At 42.8% G+C, this 17502-nt stretch overlaps 1 protein-coding gene across 2 annotated transcripts; it reads right to left on the bottom strand.

The window, feature by feature from the left end:
• Nucleotides 1–1710: 1710 nt before the first annotated feature.
• Nucleotides 1711–12854, bottom strand: LOC310821743 (cytosolic phospholipase A2 zeta-like). 2 transcript variants are annotated; one of them, XM_083693931.1, is made up of 20 exons: nt 12679–12851; nt 11970–12042; nt 11205–11341; nt 10339–10473; nt 10172–10212; nt 9997–10039; nt 8922–8976; nt 8436–8584; nt 8211–8318; nt 7927–7961; nt 7625–7757; nt 7184–7320; nt 6692–6914; nt 5899–6016; nt 5376–5513; nt 5159–5266; nt 4772–4951; nt 4339–4508; nt 3561–3747; nt 1711–2262 (listed from the first exon to the last, which is right to left on the bottom strand). In XM_083693931.1, exons 1-20 carry the CDS (start codon nt 12691–12693, stop codon nt 2018–2020), a joined length of 2430 nt encoding a protein of 809 aa, XP_083550057.1. In that variant the 5' UTR covers nt 12694–12851; the 3' UTR covers nt 1711–2017. The 2 variants fall into 2 exon arrangements, with proteins under 2 accessions (XP_083550057.1, XP_083550058.1); XM_083693932.1 differs by lacking the exon at nt 1711–2262 and having other exon boundaries at nt 3608–3747; nt 4319–4508; nt 12679–12854.
• Nucleotides 12855–17502: the final 4648 nt, after the last annotated feature.

Genomic DNA, 17502 nt, shown 5'->3' with positions numbered 1-17502 from the left:
GACAAGGTAGTCATGGCATGAATGCAAATGTTCTCACTCACCTCTCTAGCAACTCAAACTCCAGTAGGCCACATTAATTGTGCTATAGGTACAGTAGGGACACTAAAAGGTAGATTACCAACATGTTAATTTTAACCATGCAGCAAGAACAGAGAGGCTAAGGCTGAGTTTCTTCCCCCACGCCATCAGAATCGTCAACGATGACCCCACCAGTGCCCCCCTCAAGTCACTCACACATGCACTGTCATCTTAACACATATGCACACACATAATCCATCTGCTATTTATATTGCTTACTTATATGCTTACTGGTTATACTGTTCATATTGTTTATACTGTCCATACTGTATATTTTTTAGTACTTCTATTTTATTTTATTTTATTCTATTTTAAAACGTATTGTTGCACTACTCTGTGGCACTGTCACTTTTGCATTTCACTGTATACTTGTATGCACGTGACAAATAAAGAATCTTGAATCTTGAATCTTGAATTTAATTTTAACCAAACTATGACGTAGGTCAGTAGGACTTGCCACCTTCACGCTGTAATTTCGTCATTACTCGTCGTAGACTCAGTGTGTGTTTAATGTGATAAAAAAGTGAAAATGTATCACTTTTAAGTGATAAAACTGCCAGTACACATTAGTGTTCATATGAGTTAACTCCTTGGTTGGGGGAATATTCTATAAAATATGCCGGTAAAGCAAGCAGTCAAAAAATGTAGGTTCCGGTGTCGTGTCAGATAGTGTTCTTGTCAGGTTGGGCTCTTGCAGAAGAAGAAGACTATTCAGATAATACGAAATAAATGTGTGTTGATGATTGTGTGGCACATTTTGTGGATATTTATATGGAATTGCCCACTTACGTAAATGTGTTATTTTATATGGATGCACTTTATCTTGCATGTAGATAATTTCAATTCCATTCAATTTCAAGCATTTCTATTTTGAGTATAAAAGGCGCTGCGTTCTTCAGTTGTCAGTTAATACCTGAACCAGTAAAGCCACTGAGGACCAGCAGACTCACCATTGTGTTTTCCGTTTATTCTTTCAGGTGGGTAAATGTCACATAAGCATTTATACAGTTTGTCAGTAATGTAGGCTTTCTATTTAGTGTACCGTTGTGCATTGTAGCATATGTATTTTGTAGTTTGTTAGCGGTATTTGCGCTAGCTTGGTATCCTAAACTGGGACGAGTTAGCACTAGATTGCCGTTTACGGTAAGTGGTTGTTGTCAAATTACACCTGTCAAAACATGTCGAAGGGAGTCAGATGTAACGTTTGCCTGACTCCACTGATACATATGTATGTGTAGGATTTAATGTTAGAGTGTTTTGTAGTTTACATTTTTCTTCGTTTTCTCCTGACGGTTAAGAGAAGGTAGACGGTTAGAGCCAGAGCCCGAACCGCTGATGAGCAGCGCTGTAGTTTACCGTTGCCAAGGCAACCAGGCAGCTCACAGGTTGTACCATATTTTGAAATATTGAGATTTTGAAATGATCTTGTTATTGTTTTACATTGTCATTTATATTGTTCCAACTAAGTTAAGTTGTCAGTTAATACCTGAACCAGTATAGCCACTGAGGGACCAGTCGACTCACTATTGTGTTTTCCGTTTATTCTTTCAGAACTTCTAAAATATTTTACGCCTTGAGTCAGCTTGCACTCGATGGGTGTAACAATTGCTTGAAAGAGGACAACAACCAGTGGAACAGAAAAAGTAATTTATTTCATGCATGCAAATCATTTATTGAAGGATTAATGTAATGCGCGTCAGGCAATGCGCATATTAGACTTGCAGTCAATAGTGACGAGAGGCTAATCAAAAACCACTGTGAAAGCAGATTTCCTGCAAACCTGATTGATTTGACAGCGCAATCACGGTTAACTACCTTACAGGTGTAGCGTTAACTAAGCAAATCTCTGTTTTTGGGAAACATGCTTAAGGCGCTACTAAACTCAAAATGGCTGACAAGGTGACAGAGCAATAGCCCCACTGGGTTTCCCCCTCCCCCCTTAATGACATGCATGGTCATGGTGGTCCTGGTCCGGTTCATCAAGGGGCACCTCCCTGTCCAAGGCCCTGCGGAGAGCCTCTAGGATCTGGTCCTTGTTGTTCTGGACGTTGTAGGAGGTGAGATCCACAATCGCTTGGTAGTCCTCTGCAGAGTAGGTTATATTTTTGGTTATGTAGGGAGAGCTGCTGCTGCTGACGTCAACATCTCCTGCCTTCATCTCCTCCTCTCCCTCACGAGCAACGCCTTCAAAGTCAGAAAAAAACATCAGATTCATCAGAAGTATCAGATCAGCAGTGTTAGGGAAGCTACTCTGAAAATGTATTTAACGAAATGACCAATTACTTTACAAGGGAAGAAGTTAAACTACACTAAAGCTGCCTTTGAAAGCAATATAGTTTGTCAAACTAAAGCTACTGTAGTTAACTCCATTGAAACTACTTTGTCCAACACACGACAGTCTGTTACTGACAGATGACCAGTCCGTATGAAAGAAGGCATGTGACTGAAATGCTCTTAAATCACTGAGAAAGAAAAACCAGGTGAGGTGGAGCAAAGTGGGGAGATGGGAAGCAGTGAGGGAAGAAATTGTATGAACTTTTTAAGTTCAAGGGGCTGGAATTATAGTTAAATTCCTATTTCTTTTTTTGTTTTGGGGGGAAAATGTAGTCAGTAGTGACAGGAGCTCACTACATCGGGTACATGGCAAAAAAGTAATTAACTACTGAAAAAACTACAAAGATTTGAATTTAGTTTAATTAACACCAAGCTACTGCAAAATGTAGTTCAAATAATAGTTGAGCTACATGTTGTGGAACTACTCCCAACACTGCAGTCTAGTCCTTCATCTCAATACTGTACACTGGGGTATTATAGGTAGGACAATCATTTCTAATATACTGTGCATAATATTCTAATATACTACATACTGTGCATAACACTGTCCATTTTCTTATTTTTTTCTAGAAAATGCACATTCAGACAAACTATTACATTAGAAAGGGTTAAATTAAGCAGTTCTCCTTACAGATCTGGGGATATAATTTAGCTGGTGGTGCAGTTTATATGTGAGATGCTGTTGCTGCCTAATAGTCATTGGCAGTCAAGGAAGGCACTGTGACAGGTTGTGGGAGTACTCTTAAAAATAAATACATTGAAGGGATGAAAAGGGGGTTCAGTCGCTGGGCTGCATTGGTCTTGCCATAAGGCGTTGTCGGCAGAAAATGGAAGCCATTTTCTATTGACTTATTATGGATATAATTGATGGACCACAGGGCCAACAATAGCAATGGTTTATTGACAGATTGAGCCATTAAATGGCTTCTTAGCTAGCCCCGCTCGTGTCGCAGTGCTTACCAGGGGTTAGGGTTAGGGTTAGGCCTAGGTTAGCCATAGCCCTTAGCTAGCCCAGCTAGTGTCACAGGGTTAGCCATAGCCCTTAGCTAGCCCAGCTAGTGTCACAGTGCTTACCAGGGGTTAGGGTTAGGGTTAGGCCTAGGTTAGCCATAGCCCTTAGCTAGCCCAGCTAGTGTCACAGTGCTTACCAGGGGCCTTGAACTCCTTGTAAGAGACATTGACGAGCGGGAAGTGAAGCACTATGGGAGCATTTGGGTTCTCTTCATCCTCGATGACGTAGAGCTCTCTCAGTGGCTCGGCCTCCAGGCGGCTGTAGTCGATGCGGGGAAAGTGGACTTTGTGGTCTTTACAGTAAAGCTCGGTCTTCCTCAAGACCTGGCGGATAGGACGCAAACCCAGAGAGAGTTGAAGTCAATTAGACAAATTTAGTTCTGTTCCATGGGTTTTCATGGCAAGTCTAACTTCCTACCTAGTGTATGTGTAGACTTCTGTGCTGGCTGTGTATCTAGTCAATTATCAGGTACAGTTCAGTTCATTAAAGGTGCAATCTGTAATTCAAACAACAATAAAGAGTGCTCCCCGCCACTTTTTTGATAAACAGCTGAGGGATGGTGCTAGAGAAATGTAACTACAATTTCATAGACAGCTATGGATGCAAGGACTGGACATCCATGAAATCCAAATTACAGTTTTTTAAAATGTTATGAAGCTATACAGTGTTTGTTTACAATTGCATTGTTTACAAACAATGGAGTAAAACAAGCTTATTTTGGGTTCTGATGGGGTAAGACAGTTTATATGTTAGATTCTTCAAGAATCAATGGTTATATATCATGAATTTAAAAGTAAAAAAAATGGATGTAGCAGATTGCCCCTAAACAGATTATTAATCAGAGACCCCCCCCATCACAGACACACAGATACACACGCACACTACCCCACCCACCTCCAACCCATCCCAATTACATTGAACACATCCGGATCCCAGGAGTAGCTGAAAGATATAATGACATCCACGGCCCTCTGTGGTCGCAGGACGGGAGGACAGCCTGTGTTGATGGCGAACCCAGAGTCCACTAGGTGAAGTTTGGAGTCAGTCGGTGTCAGTCTGTTTGGGAAGGTGTCCGGGTGCTTATCTGTACAATGGCCAGAGAAAGATTTTATAGCACATTTTGAGAGTATTTCCATGATGTATATGAAATAGATAATAGTTTAAGTTCAAGTTTATTTGTCATTACATCATATACAAGTATACAACTGTTGCCACAGGGCACACAGAACTTACAAATCCGAATAATATACAAGCTGCACCTTTAAACCACTGAAGCAGTGATTGGGGAAACAGCGTACTGTACCTTTAAACCACTGAAGCAGTGATTGGGGAAACAGCGTACTGTACCTTTCCAGGCACTGAAGTTTTTATTGCCACTGTAGTTCCAGTGCAGGAAGAAGCCTCGCATGAAGTTGTACATCTCATTGATGACTGGGCGGCTCCTGAAGAAGCTGGTGATCATCTGGGCCGTCTCAGTGACAGGGTTCAACAGGTACGTGTCCAGGGTGGTTGGTTCATCGTCAACCTCTTCACAGAAGGAGTTGGAGAGTCAGATCTTTCTCTTTTTTTTAAGGTTATTTTTGGGGTGGGGCATTCCCACTATTATATTTTTCAACTTTATTGGATAGAGACAGAGGAGAGAGACAGGAAAGTAAGGAGGAGAGGGCATGTCATCTATAACCACCACTGTCTATCTCAGGCCTGCTGCAGTGTAAATGAAGGAATTCGGTATACCTATTTCATTCACATCCCCTCCTATCCATGCACTCCAGGTTGCCTTGGCTCCAGTCATGATGTCCCAAAGCTGGGTCAGGTTCAGAGAGAAGACACTGCTCCAAAGACCTGGCAACACACATAGGACACCCACCACTCTGATTTTGAACAATGCCGGCTGGTTTTGCACGTATAAACTGGAAGTGTCACTCTCTCTCTCTTTCTCTCACCCTCTCACCTATAAGATAGGGAAGACGTGTCTCTGGAAGTTTCTTCACCATGTGACCAATGTAGAATTCACTCCCAAAGTCCTCTGAATGGACAAAAGCCCCATACTTTGGAATGCCCACCTCATATGGAGTGAATTCACACCACTCTGAAAGGATAGAAACAACAGCTTAGTATGAAACATGGAGAAACTCAATTTCACATTGATAAACTTTTGGTTACGGTATGTAACCCTGGTTCTCTGAGACATATCACTATGGGATATGCACTCCTGCGTTCCCTATTTGCTGAAACCCCAGTTAACCACGTCTGAAACAGGCTGGGGGCGCTTTGCATGCCTGACCCCACCTAGCCCAGCCCATGAAGGCAACTGCATTGCGTCCCACCATGGAGGTGCACAGTTGGGGCTTCACCCGCTGAGGTGACCCTCCAGCCTCGTCCTTTTGATGGGTGGGGGTGGTGACCAAAGACTAATCAACTGATGAAAACTATCAGAAATTATCAACTGATGAAAATACAAATAGCAGTTTTACCAGCCTCAGTTGAGTTGCCTTTGATGCCATCCTTCATGTTGACGGCTGTGAAGATGGGCAAAGGGTTCTGGCCCTCTGACACTGCACTCTGCTGGCCGGACAAGGTACTGGTGTTTTTCTACCAATTATACAGAGGAGAAATTTATGAAACATTAGTTACTCTGAGGAGGTGTTTTACGTCCTTGGTTGCCTCTTGAAAACATTTCTCTTTCTTTTATTTCTCTTATCAAGCTTCAGTTTACCATTTCATGGTATTATTATCACCTATGGCATGTTGATAGTAGTTGCCCAACGCCGGCCGGTGACTCAGGCACCTGTACTTGAGATGTGATGTCAGGAATACTGGTCGTCCCACTGCAGTGTTTATTATGTCAGACTGTGACAAGTCAATGGACAGCCAACTGTTGAAATGATTGTATTTAGCCTGCCCCTCACTGTCCAGACTTTAGCCTGCCCCTCACTGTCCAGACTTTAGCCTGCCCCTCACTGTCCAGACTTTAGCCTGCCCCTCACTGTCCAGACTTTAGCCTGCCCCTCACTGTCCAGACTTTAGCCTGCCCCTCACTGTCCAGACTTTAGCCTGCCCCTCACTGTCCAGACTTTGTGTGGTGCTGATTGACAGCTCTTTTGATCATTCAAATAAAAGTCTCTGTAAGAACGCTACGTTTGGCTCCTGCACGATCATTACTTGTGGTGTGGTGGGTGAATGGTGGGTCACAAACACTTTTGATATTTTCAAGTGGGCCATGAGTTGCAAAAGGTTGGGAACCACTGGTATAACATATGAATTTACCTTGCCATAAATGACGTGCTCGATAACCAGACCCCACATGTCAATGAGTGACACCAGGTGTCCCTCCTTCTCCTTCTCTGCCATCTCCTGACGGTAGTACTGCAGTTGCTCAATGGAGAATGAACTTAAAAAACTCTTAGTGATCTCCCCCTCCAGCTCTGAGATTAATTCGCCCATGTCCCGCTTTGACCAATCCGTGTCCTCGTACAGCTTGGCCATGGCCCTGCAAAACAGAAGTATGAATTTCAAAAGGGGAGGGGGGGGGCTTACGAACCCCCCAGGCCCACTGTAGATTACAGAGCGACAATTTACCGACTGACAATTTCATCGTATCATTCATTAATATATCCCTATTTCAACATTCCTAAATGTCTGTCAGTCATGTCTATAAAGACTCTTAACAAACAAAAACAAATCTGTCTTCCCTTTAAGTTCTGATCCAGGCGGCATTTGTATTTAAGAGGTGGCATTAGAGGTGAGTGACAGGCTCACCATGTAGATCCAGACACGCCAGTCATGTAGCTGACAGCATCCAATAGGCCGATTCGCTGCAGCCCCCTCAGGCTACCATACAGGCCAGTCATCGCTCTGGTCCCGCCCCCTGAACAAACCGCAGCTATCACAGGCACCTATTGGGGTGAAAAATACATGATTGGACAATCCATTCGTCAGTCAATCCCTTCAAGCCAGCACCTGATGAAATGATTGGTTGTAGATGTCAGTGGATTTCTAGTTCTGTGGCCTGCTTGACCACAGAAGTCGAAAAACTGTTATTCTCAAGACCGATGAGTTTCATCCCTTTTCTGGACTAGAAAAGACACAGTTCTTGCATGCCACCTCTTGCATGCCATGCGTCAATGATCAGTCCATGCATGTATGGATTGATGCTTGTGTTCTTGTGTTGCATATGGTTAGCAGCGTATCACACCACACCTTTTTCGCGGGACAGCTGAGGTCCAAAGCCTTCTCCAATGCCTGGGCCACCACCACTCTCCTCTTCTTGAGGAATTCTTTCTCCTCTGGCGGGATGTCGAAATCCAGACGCACCCTCAAAGATTCGTCTTGGCTGTGTGGTTAGAGAGGCCAAACGGCACACACACACACACACACACACACACACACACACACACGCACAAGCATGTCCTTCAATGGCAGTATGACAAATACACACATCAAAAACAAATGAATGTCTTCTGTGTGTTGACTGTTTGTGTGTAAATGAAGAAGTACAATACCAGTTCTCTGCTCTCAGCTGCACATCCACTGTGTCCTGTGAAGACAAGAGATGTAATACCATGTTGTAACACACAAAAATCAGCAGCAAAACAGAGATATCTTGAGTTTTATGTTTGACACATATAGGAGGATGCAAATACTGCAAATGCAGTGATTTTATATATTTTGGATGTGGATTATGAATATTTATCTATAAGTTTCAACAAACAGCACAAACCAACAGATTACTCTTTGAAATAGTGTTTCAGAATGGAGAGGAAAGAGACCCCTTGGGACACCGTACCTCTCCCAAAGGTAGAGACACCTGGATGTCGTGTTGGGCTGGGAGTGACTTGAGTGAAACAGTAGATGAGCCAACAGCATTTGAGACGTCCGCCTCCCCCACACTTTCCTGGGAATGACATTAAGGACTTACACGTCATTTGTCTGATCATGTGTCAATTGGAAGAGATGGAGCTGAATATGATTGATTCTTTGATTAAGTCAATAATTGAGGAAGTCATCTCACCTTCACTCCTATATCGGTCTCAAGGTCTCGGTTTACGTAGAACCGCAGGGTTTTCTTCAGGTTTTCATCATCAGACGTTTCATCAGGAGTAAGAATCTTATGCTCTTCGTGATAGGCCCCACTCAGTTTCAGTACCGTGTTAGGATCCACTGGAACAACAACAAAGATGGATGACATCAATGCTATGTTCCCGTGTCACTGATCAATAAAAATCTAGACAAAAAACAACATTCTACTCTCTGTAGAACCTGTTTAGGAACGGAAATACTACTTTGAAGAAGTGAGAGCAATTAGAAATGCCCTTTTACTATGCAACAAAATGTCCAAAGCATGTCATACAACTGATTATTTTCGACAGATATCTCTGCTTCTCACTTTGTGAACATACAGGGCAGTACTTCACAATTATGGGTTTGGTAATTAGCAACTATCAGTATGTTCAACAGTCGATAGGAGAAATGGGAAGATATGACAGATAAGACTCACAAACTGTTTTCCGCAGCTTGTCCACATTCACATCCACCATAGACAATGGGGCAGCCTAGGACAGCACAGACAGTATTGTTAAAACCTCTTAAGCTTCATGCCATATTTGACTAATTTCCGCCTAAAAACCAGACCGAAACTAAATTGCTTATAACATTAGACATATGATGATCAGATGCAAAAGCAGGATGCCATTTGATAGGTAACACCTTGATGTTTTGTGTGGACATGCTCAGATCATAGTTCAGAATAACATACAACACATGACAAGGAGATAAAGTAAACAATCATCAAATTAATACTCAAATTAAAGCAGAATTTGGGCCCAATTATGTCCAGCTTCAGAGGCTATAACCAACTGCAGTGTTTTTTTTTACTCCAGTCCTGGCTTCCTCCAAAGCTTACTCCATTTTGTTCTGGCCCAGCACCGACCCAACTGATTTAACCGACCAATTGTGTTGAATCAGGTATGCTGCTTATTGGGTAGAGCAAACGCATGTCACCCTGGGGGGGGGTATCCCAGAGACGGAGCTGAGAAACCCTGGCCTACTATGCAAGGGTGTAGAGTACAGTGTGTTCTCATGAGTTTGTAAAGTGCCTTCGGAAAGTGTTATATAATACTTATGTACATGAGGTATTTCTGTATTTCAATTTTAATACATTTACTGAAATTTCCAAAAATGTGTTATCGCTTTGTCATTCTAGGGTATTGTGTGTGGATTGATGGCAAATTCTTTTAATTCAATCCATTTTAAATTGAGTCTATAACACAACAAAATGTGGAAAAAGTGAAGGGGTCTGAATATTTCCGAAGGCACTGTATACAGTACTTATCAGAGGGAGCACATAACACACTTTCTCATGTACCACTCTTATGACCCTGTCCTGTTGACATTTTTCACCAAAAGGATATCTCAGGTACTGGATATAGTAGTTTTACCAAAACATGTGAACAATACGATCAAAAAGTTAAATAATATCACTGAACAAAATGGTGGCCTCTTTGTGTTCTTGGAATTTTGGGTTTAGGTTTTTCCTCAGGAGTGTTATAAGCAAACCTAATCAACACCCTTACCATCAGGATGCCATTAGAGCGGTATACAACAGGTGCCTCCTTACTGCAAACAGAGAAACATGAGAGAAACCAACTCTGTATTCAGTGTTATAACGAAAACATTAATTATATCAGTCCCTTCTACTTTGTAGAGAGGCAAGGTAGTCATGGCATGAATGCAAATGTTCTCACTCACCTCTCTAGCAACTCAAACTCCACCGATAATTCATCCTTGTTCTGAAAGAGAAAGCAGATGCACCCAATATTGCCATGCTGTACACAGGAGGTAGTATCCTTCCCCTGATTCACTCCACATTCTAATTCCTAGTTTTAGAATATTCCTCACTCCATCTGAGAGGTTACCTCAGGGTCTCTGATGAAGACCTTGGTCTCCTTCTTCCCAGGTGTGAGGTTACTGATGTCAAACATCATGATGGAGCAAAGATCATCATCAGACAATATATTGTCTGCATCGTAGAGCCTCATCTCCAGGATGTTCTGAAAAGACATGGGCATGAATGTGAAGTTTACTGCTCATGACACAATGAATTCTATCTTTTTTTAGAACATCATAGAACACAACTATTGTCAGTTGTTTTATTACTATATTATATTGTATTGCTGATTTGTTGATTATTTTTTACTGTTGTTGACTACCCCCCTGTACTAACCCTAACCCTAGAGACCTCTTCACCCCCACTACCCCCCTGTACTAACCCTAACCCTAACCCTTACCCTAGAGACCTCTTCACCCCCACTACCCCCCTGTACTAACCCTAACCCTAACCCTAGAGACCTCTTCACCCCCACTACCCCCCTGTACTAACCCTAACCCTAACCCTAGAGACCTCTTCACCCCCACTACCCCCCATACTAATCCTAACCCTAACCCTAGAGACCTCTTCACCCCCACTACCCCCCATACTAATCCTAACCCTAACCCTAGAGACATCTTCACCCCCACTACCTCCCATACTAATCCTAACCCTAACCCTAGAGACATCTTCACCCCCACTACCTCCCTGTACAAGTTTTTCTCCTATTAAAAAAAATATATCTCTTTTTCTAGCATTGTGACTGCCAATGGCCCCTGGTCTGAGCATTGATTACTTTATCTTATGATGACTGATGGATAGATGATTCACTTACTTAAACAAATGTATTTGCTGTAAGTCGCTTTGGATAAAGGCGTCTGCTAAATGCCATAAATGTAAATGTAAATGCCTCACCTTTACATGGCTGTGGACCCTGAAGTGGAATGACTCGTTCCACTCCGGGGTGCTGCTGTTGTCCACACATTTAGTGCGGTAGGTCGTGGCAGAGGCCGTGGGGAGATGTAGAGTGACGTAACAGTCTGACTCAGACCCTGAAATATGTGAAAGCCGTAAAGGTTAACATCCTCATGACATTGGGGCTCTCTATAGCCAGGTCTTAACGTGTTGATGAAAACAAGCATTGTGATTGGCCGAGGGGCCAATAATGTCACGGTTAAATCACCTATTATCGTATTCTTACACCGCAGTGGATTTGTGTATCACGTTCCCTTGACAACGTTTTCAGTTTTGAGAACTATATAAATACTAAATAAATACTTACAGCATTGTTTTCTTGACACAATTTTCAGATTTGTTGTGTAACTGTTGCATAAAAGCAATAATGCCCTCGAGGCCGTGATTCATGGTCAATATTGTCACTTGGTAGGTGTTTGCTGGCACTCAGCTGCACGTCTTGCCTAACAACTCTCCCTACCCGTGATGATTCATTATATTTTAATGATAAATGAAGGCGTTATTGCTTAATTGTGCATTGACACAGATCAGACTGACAGATAGACAGGCACACACTGAATAAAAAACGTTTTCTTTTTTTAAATATGATTCCATTGTGCAGAAATAATCATCCCCTGTGACAATATAGTCATATACATTTAAAAACAATATATAAAACGTATTGCTTAAAGGTATAAAAGTCTATGGACAAGAAATAAGACTCACAATAATCGTGCGAGTGGTTGTTTTTTGCTCTCAGAATGGTCACAGTCAAGTTCCAGTAGGACACGATCTCGTTCTAAAGGCAAAACATGCACACATGGTTACCGACACACGACTGTAGTCTCATTCATTAGCAGTACCTGATGACGCAGGGGGGAGTAGAGAGACCACAATCAACTTCTTTGATTTCAAAATGTAACCTGAATAGAATTCAGGAGAGGCTAGAGACGAACAGGCGGGGGCAGTGTACCTGGGCAGTCTCAAGTTGGTCAATGAAGCGCACACGCAGACACACACACACACACACACACACACACACACACACACACAGAGAACACTGAGAAGGTCTGTCCAAACTTTTGACTGGTACTGTATATCATGAATTTAAATGACCACTGAACAGCAGAACAAGTTCAGGATTATGCCTTGAAGTATTCAATGTGTGTAGCCTGAAACTGCAAAAGTTATCGAAGAACTATAGTTCTTTTGGCGGAGTCACCAGATTTCCCCTCTGGTGCATTCACAAGCAAGGATCACTTCAAACTAGTTTCTGTGGCTAAATAAACAGTACATCTTCAGGTAGTTTAAGACAAAATAATGTAGTTCAGGTCTCATATGGCCTACAGGCCTATTTACAGGCCTATTTATTTTCTATGTAAATATGTCGGAACACTGCTGTTTACTTTGTCAAATGAAGAGAAATCTACTGTACCTTCAGCCCGTGCATATTTTCACAGTTGCAGAGAGCGCACGTCCACGTACCAGGTATCCGTGTCCCTAACTGTGGGTGAAATTTGACCACAGTGCCTCAAATGCTCTAGGTGGGGATGTTATTAGCGTGCTGAGACGTGTTGAAGTAGAGGAAGCGCTATTGTAAGCACAACCAGATGCCACACATCCAAGCTGTGGTTAGTTGCCCAGTCTTATGGCATGGGGGTAGAAACTGTTCCGGAGCCTGTTAGTCCGGTTCTAGATGCTTCGGTATCTTTTGCCAAAAAGCAGCAGAGCGAACAGGGCGTGGTTGGGATGGCTGAGGTCCCAGATGATCTTCCCAGTCTTCCTCTTGCACCTCTCAGAGTGGAGGTCCTGAACGGCTGGTAGCTTGCGGCCCGTCAATTTGATTGGTTTCTTGGCACGGCTCCTAAAATAGACGAAGCTATACAAAAACATAAACAAAGCTAACTTTGATGTTGTCGTGGAATTCTAAGTTAAAATACTTTGAAATAAAATGCGAAAGACTAGAGCTGATGGTTTCTTCTTCTTTGGTTGCTTTTATCACAAGTAACAACGCCGAGGTGGTTCGCGAAACATCCTGTCGTTTGTCCCTCAGCACACCATGTTTATACAATTTCCAATCTTTTTCAAATTTAGGTTCCATCCCTCATATGTAAATCATTCACACTTTCTGGCTGTTCGGCACCAATATCATTCACCCGGTTCCTATACCTCCTCACGGTTTGGTTTCCCCTCCCATTTCTAAAGAAAAGTTATTGGGTTGTAACAATATTGATGGCGAGCCCATCGTGATTATCAAAAAAATATTACATCACCCCCTGGTACTTCTTAGTACTGTTCCTGCCAGGTATCCTCTGGGTACCTGGTACCTATTGGCTCTGCTCCTTTCATGCACCAACTTCTAGGTACCTCATGGTACCACTCCCTCCATAAATCAACAGGGTATCTCTTGATTTTACTTCCTTTATACATCAACCTGTTTTCTTATGGAACAATTATGTTTTTCATAACTCACTCTTGGCCTCTTTGTCCTGTCTTACTTATGTTATGTTCTCTCTTTATTTGCTATAGAAATTGACCACAATATACTCACCAAAATTGTCCGTCAGATGATGATGAAGGTAGCTGTTATTGGCACCGGATGATTTGGCCTAAATTTACCTCAGAGATGAGAAAGCCTGACACACAGCAGCGAAACGCAGAGGAAGGGTCTTGGGGGAAACTTATGAAAACTGTCCACTTGGTGAGAGTTTTGCTTACACAAGGGGGTGAGTGTATATATATATACAGTATCTTATTGGATTGGACTAGCCCTATATGGTAGAGTTTACTGTTTCACTCACTCAAATTCATACTTTTATCAAATTGATATTTCATTAACTGTATTGGAGTATTGTGCATTCACAACTAAACATACAGTGCCCTTCGTAAGTAATGGGACAGTGAAGATTTTTCATTTGATGGTATTTGTGTACATTGGTTTCACCATTCAGAAATTACAACACTTTGGGTAGCCTGAAATAGGGGGACTATGCATAAAAAGTGTTGTATGAATGGTGAAACCAATATGTACACAAATACCATAAAATAAAAGCTGGGAATCTGTACTTTAACCTCATAGAAACTGTTTGATTTTTAAATCCAAACTTTTGGAGTGTAGAGCCAAAAGAAGAAAATATGCTTCACTTTCCCATTACTTACACAGGGCACTGAAAATGGATTCTATGGTTGCCATGGTGCCGTAATGGCTACCTAGTTGTTTCACTGTAATTTCACTGTATTTGAATACTTTTCTGCTATTAGTGGGCTTGTTTCAGCAAGTCCAACTATTGATATTGCTCATACTTATTAGTGGGCTTGCTTCAACAAGGCCAACTATTGTTATTGCTATGCAATAACATGCAATAATTGGTATGCTACTCCTGTAATAATTGGTATGCTACTCCTCCTACAGCTTTTAAGCTATTCACACCAATCAAACTTTAAAACATGCACAGAGGTCTAACCTGAGTAGCTTACATTTATATTTTTCACTCATTATACTTTTTACACTATTCAGCTTTTTGTACCTCGAAAACTTCTATCTTTTAACATGGTGGAATGTTGATTTAGGCCAACATTCTGAGAGCTCTAACTCTATCTATCTAACCTTCTATTTTTTCAACCTTATATCTGTCTGACCTTTCAACTACCTAGCATCATCCTTTCTTCCTTTCACCAGTCACTACTGCTTCACTCAGTATAACCCATACTGATAAATATCTGAATTGCTTTGGGCAAAAGGCTAACTTTCATCTTCTAGGAATCTTAGTTTTATCAAATTAAAGCTGAGGATCTCTATTTTAACCTCATAGTAATTTTTTGATTTTAAATCCAAACTTTTAGAGTAGAGAGCTAAACATTTTTAAAAAAGAAATACAAAATGCTTCCTCTTTCCACGCCTGAGGTTGCTGTCTGGTGACTATGGCGCCCTCCTCTGGCGGTACGGGGCCAGTGGCCTCCCAATCTCCCCAGATTCGTTTCACCTCTGTGTTCTGTCCCGTTTGCTATATCTAGCCTGTGTGTTCCCCATGTCCTCGTCAGAGATTCTCCCCGTCTGTTCATGTTTACCCTGTCTGCCAGTGAGTACCTGTGTAATTGGAGCTTGGTTTTCTCCACTTTTATTTGACCCTTTTCTTTCTTTTTTTATTAAAGAGATAAGTTCTTGTATTTATGTTGTTCGTCTGAGTATTTCCCCGCACTTGGGTCCACCGCATCCACATTGCTAACACTTACAGAGGGCACTGTAGTACTGATACTGTCTTCCCACGAAGACCCATCTCTTCAGGCTACATCTTGACTGTCCCTCCTAAATACCTCTTCACCCCCCACTACCCCTCTGTACAGTTCCTTCTTCTAGCATTGTGACTGCCAATGGCCCCTGGTCGTAGCATAGATTTTTTTTCTTATGATGCGTGTACAATAGTGTGTGTGTGTACAATAGTTGTAATAATAATATAATATTTGGAATATTCCATGCATGTAATATAACAGGCTTAACAGGCCTGTTCTCCAGTCTAAGTAAGTTAACTGATCATTAGGTGTGAGGGGCTGTGACCCTGCTAAGTCATCAGCAATTACAGAATCGGCATTTCTATCTTGAAGGTCATAGAGCAACAGCCTCTGCGACAGCCTCCTGACACGAAGACAAAGGAGTCAATCTGTGGAGTCCATCGAGGAAGGCCAAACTACAAAGTATTTTTATTCTATTAGTTTATTTTTTCACTACTCTGAGTGTATTGAGCGCTACCTACATGTTGTATTGCCCACAAACCCTCTATTTCTATTCCGGCAAATATCACAATGTGCTTTCTCTCCATTCCTGTTATTTCATCCCTCAGGAGGACACATAGACGCTACACCTTCCCTCGCAACCATTCCAATCTAATCAATCCACCATTCTCCACCCTCTCAGAACTGGGCATCTCTGGCTCTGCACTCTCCTGGTTTGCATCCTACCTGGCTGATTGCTCTTACCAGGTTAGGGTTAGGGTTAGGGGATCGCTGTCCTCTCCACAAGCCCTCACCACTGGGCTCTGTCCTAGGGCCCTTAATGTTCTCCCTCTATCCCAAATCTCTTGGCTCGGTAATTTCCTCGCGTGGTTTCTCCTACCACTGCTACGCAGATGACACTCAACACTTTCTCTCTTTCCCCCCTTCTGACTCACAGGTGGTAACACGTGTCTCCGCGTGTTTTGCAGACATTTCCACTTGGATGTCAGCCCACCACCTCAACCTCGACCTTAACATGACTGAGCTGCTCTTCCTCCTGGGAATCCTGCCCTCTACAAGACTTCTCCATCACAGTAGAGAACTGTGACCTCCTCCCAGACAGCCAAGAACCTTGGGGTGATCCTTGACAACCACTTATCCTGTGTGGTGAACATCACAGTGACAGCACGCTCCTGTAGATTCTTCCTCTACAACATCAGAAGGATGCGTCCATTCCTCACCAGAGAAGCAGCACAACTTTTGGTCCAAACACTTGTGATCTCTCGCCTTGACCACTGCAACGCACTCTTGGCCGGGCTCCCCACCACCGCCATCAGGCCTCTGCAGCTCACCTAGAATGCTGCCGCCTGTCTGATGTTCAATCTCCCCAAATTCTCCCATATCACCCCCTCCTTCGCACCCTTCACTGGCTCCCGGTAGCAGCTCTCATCAGATTCAAGACCCTGGTGCTCGCCTACCGGGCGGCAAAGGGAACAGCCCCTCCCTACTTGCAAGCAATGGTCAGCCCCCAAACTCCTGCCCGATCACTCCGCTCTTCCACCTCGGCTGGCTGCCTGGCACTGCCGCCTCTACATGGATGCAGCAGCCACGCTACTCGGTCACGGCACGGGTTGGTCCAGTGTTCTAGCACCATATCCTACAGTGCACACATATGCCCATGTCGGCATGGGTTTGAATCCGGCCCACGCCCTGCTGACAGACCCTCTCCTCCTGTCTTTCTTCACTATCTCTATCCAGTAAAAATAAAAGATTGGGACTGCCCCACTCCAAGAAAAATTACCTTTAAAAAAGAAATTCAACAAACTTGTTCAAGCAGCGTAATGAGGGAAAAGATAAAGAGGTCAAGTACTGGCCAGGACACTCCAAATTGTCTGAAGAAAATGTACAGGCTAACATGTTCGCTATTGCAGAGTATGGCAGTTTAACAAATTAGAGGGTGAACAATTAGTTTGAACATCTTGTACTGTGGATGTGTAGACATAAGGTTGGACCCTTTTAAAGAGAAAACGTACAAAACGTACTAATGTAG

The sequence above is a fragment of the Argentina silus genome, assembly GCF_951799395.1.
Source record: "Argentina silus genome assembly, chromosome: 22".
NCBI classification, from domain to species: domain Eukaryota; kingdom Metazoa; phylum Chordata; class Actinopteri; order Argentiniformes; family Argentinidae; genus Argentina; species Argentina silus.
This window is presented reverse-complemented; position numbering and strand designations above follow the sequence as displayed.

Bases quoted from the DNA above. Each gene is read 5' to 3' on its own strand.
- LOC310821743 (XM_083693931.1), bottom strand. The intron at 10,040-10,171 runs GTGAGTGAGAAC...CTCTGTTTGCAG, and splicing joins GAGTTTGAGTTGCTAGAGAG to TAAGGAGGCACCTGTTGTAT. The intron at 8,319-8,435 runs GTGAGATGACTT...TGTCATTCCCAG, and splicing joins AGACCGATATAGGAGTGAAG to GAAAGTGTGGGGGAGGCGGA.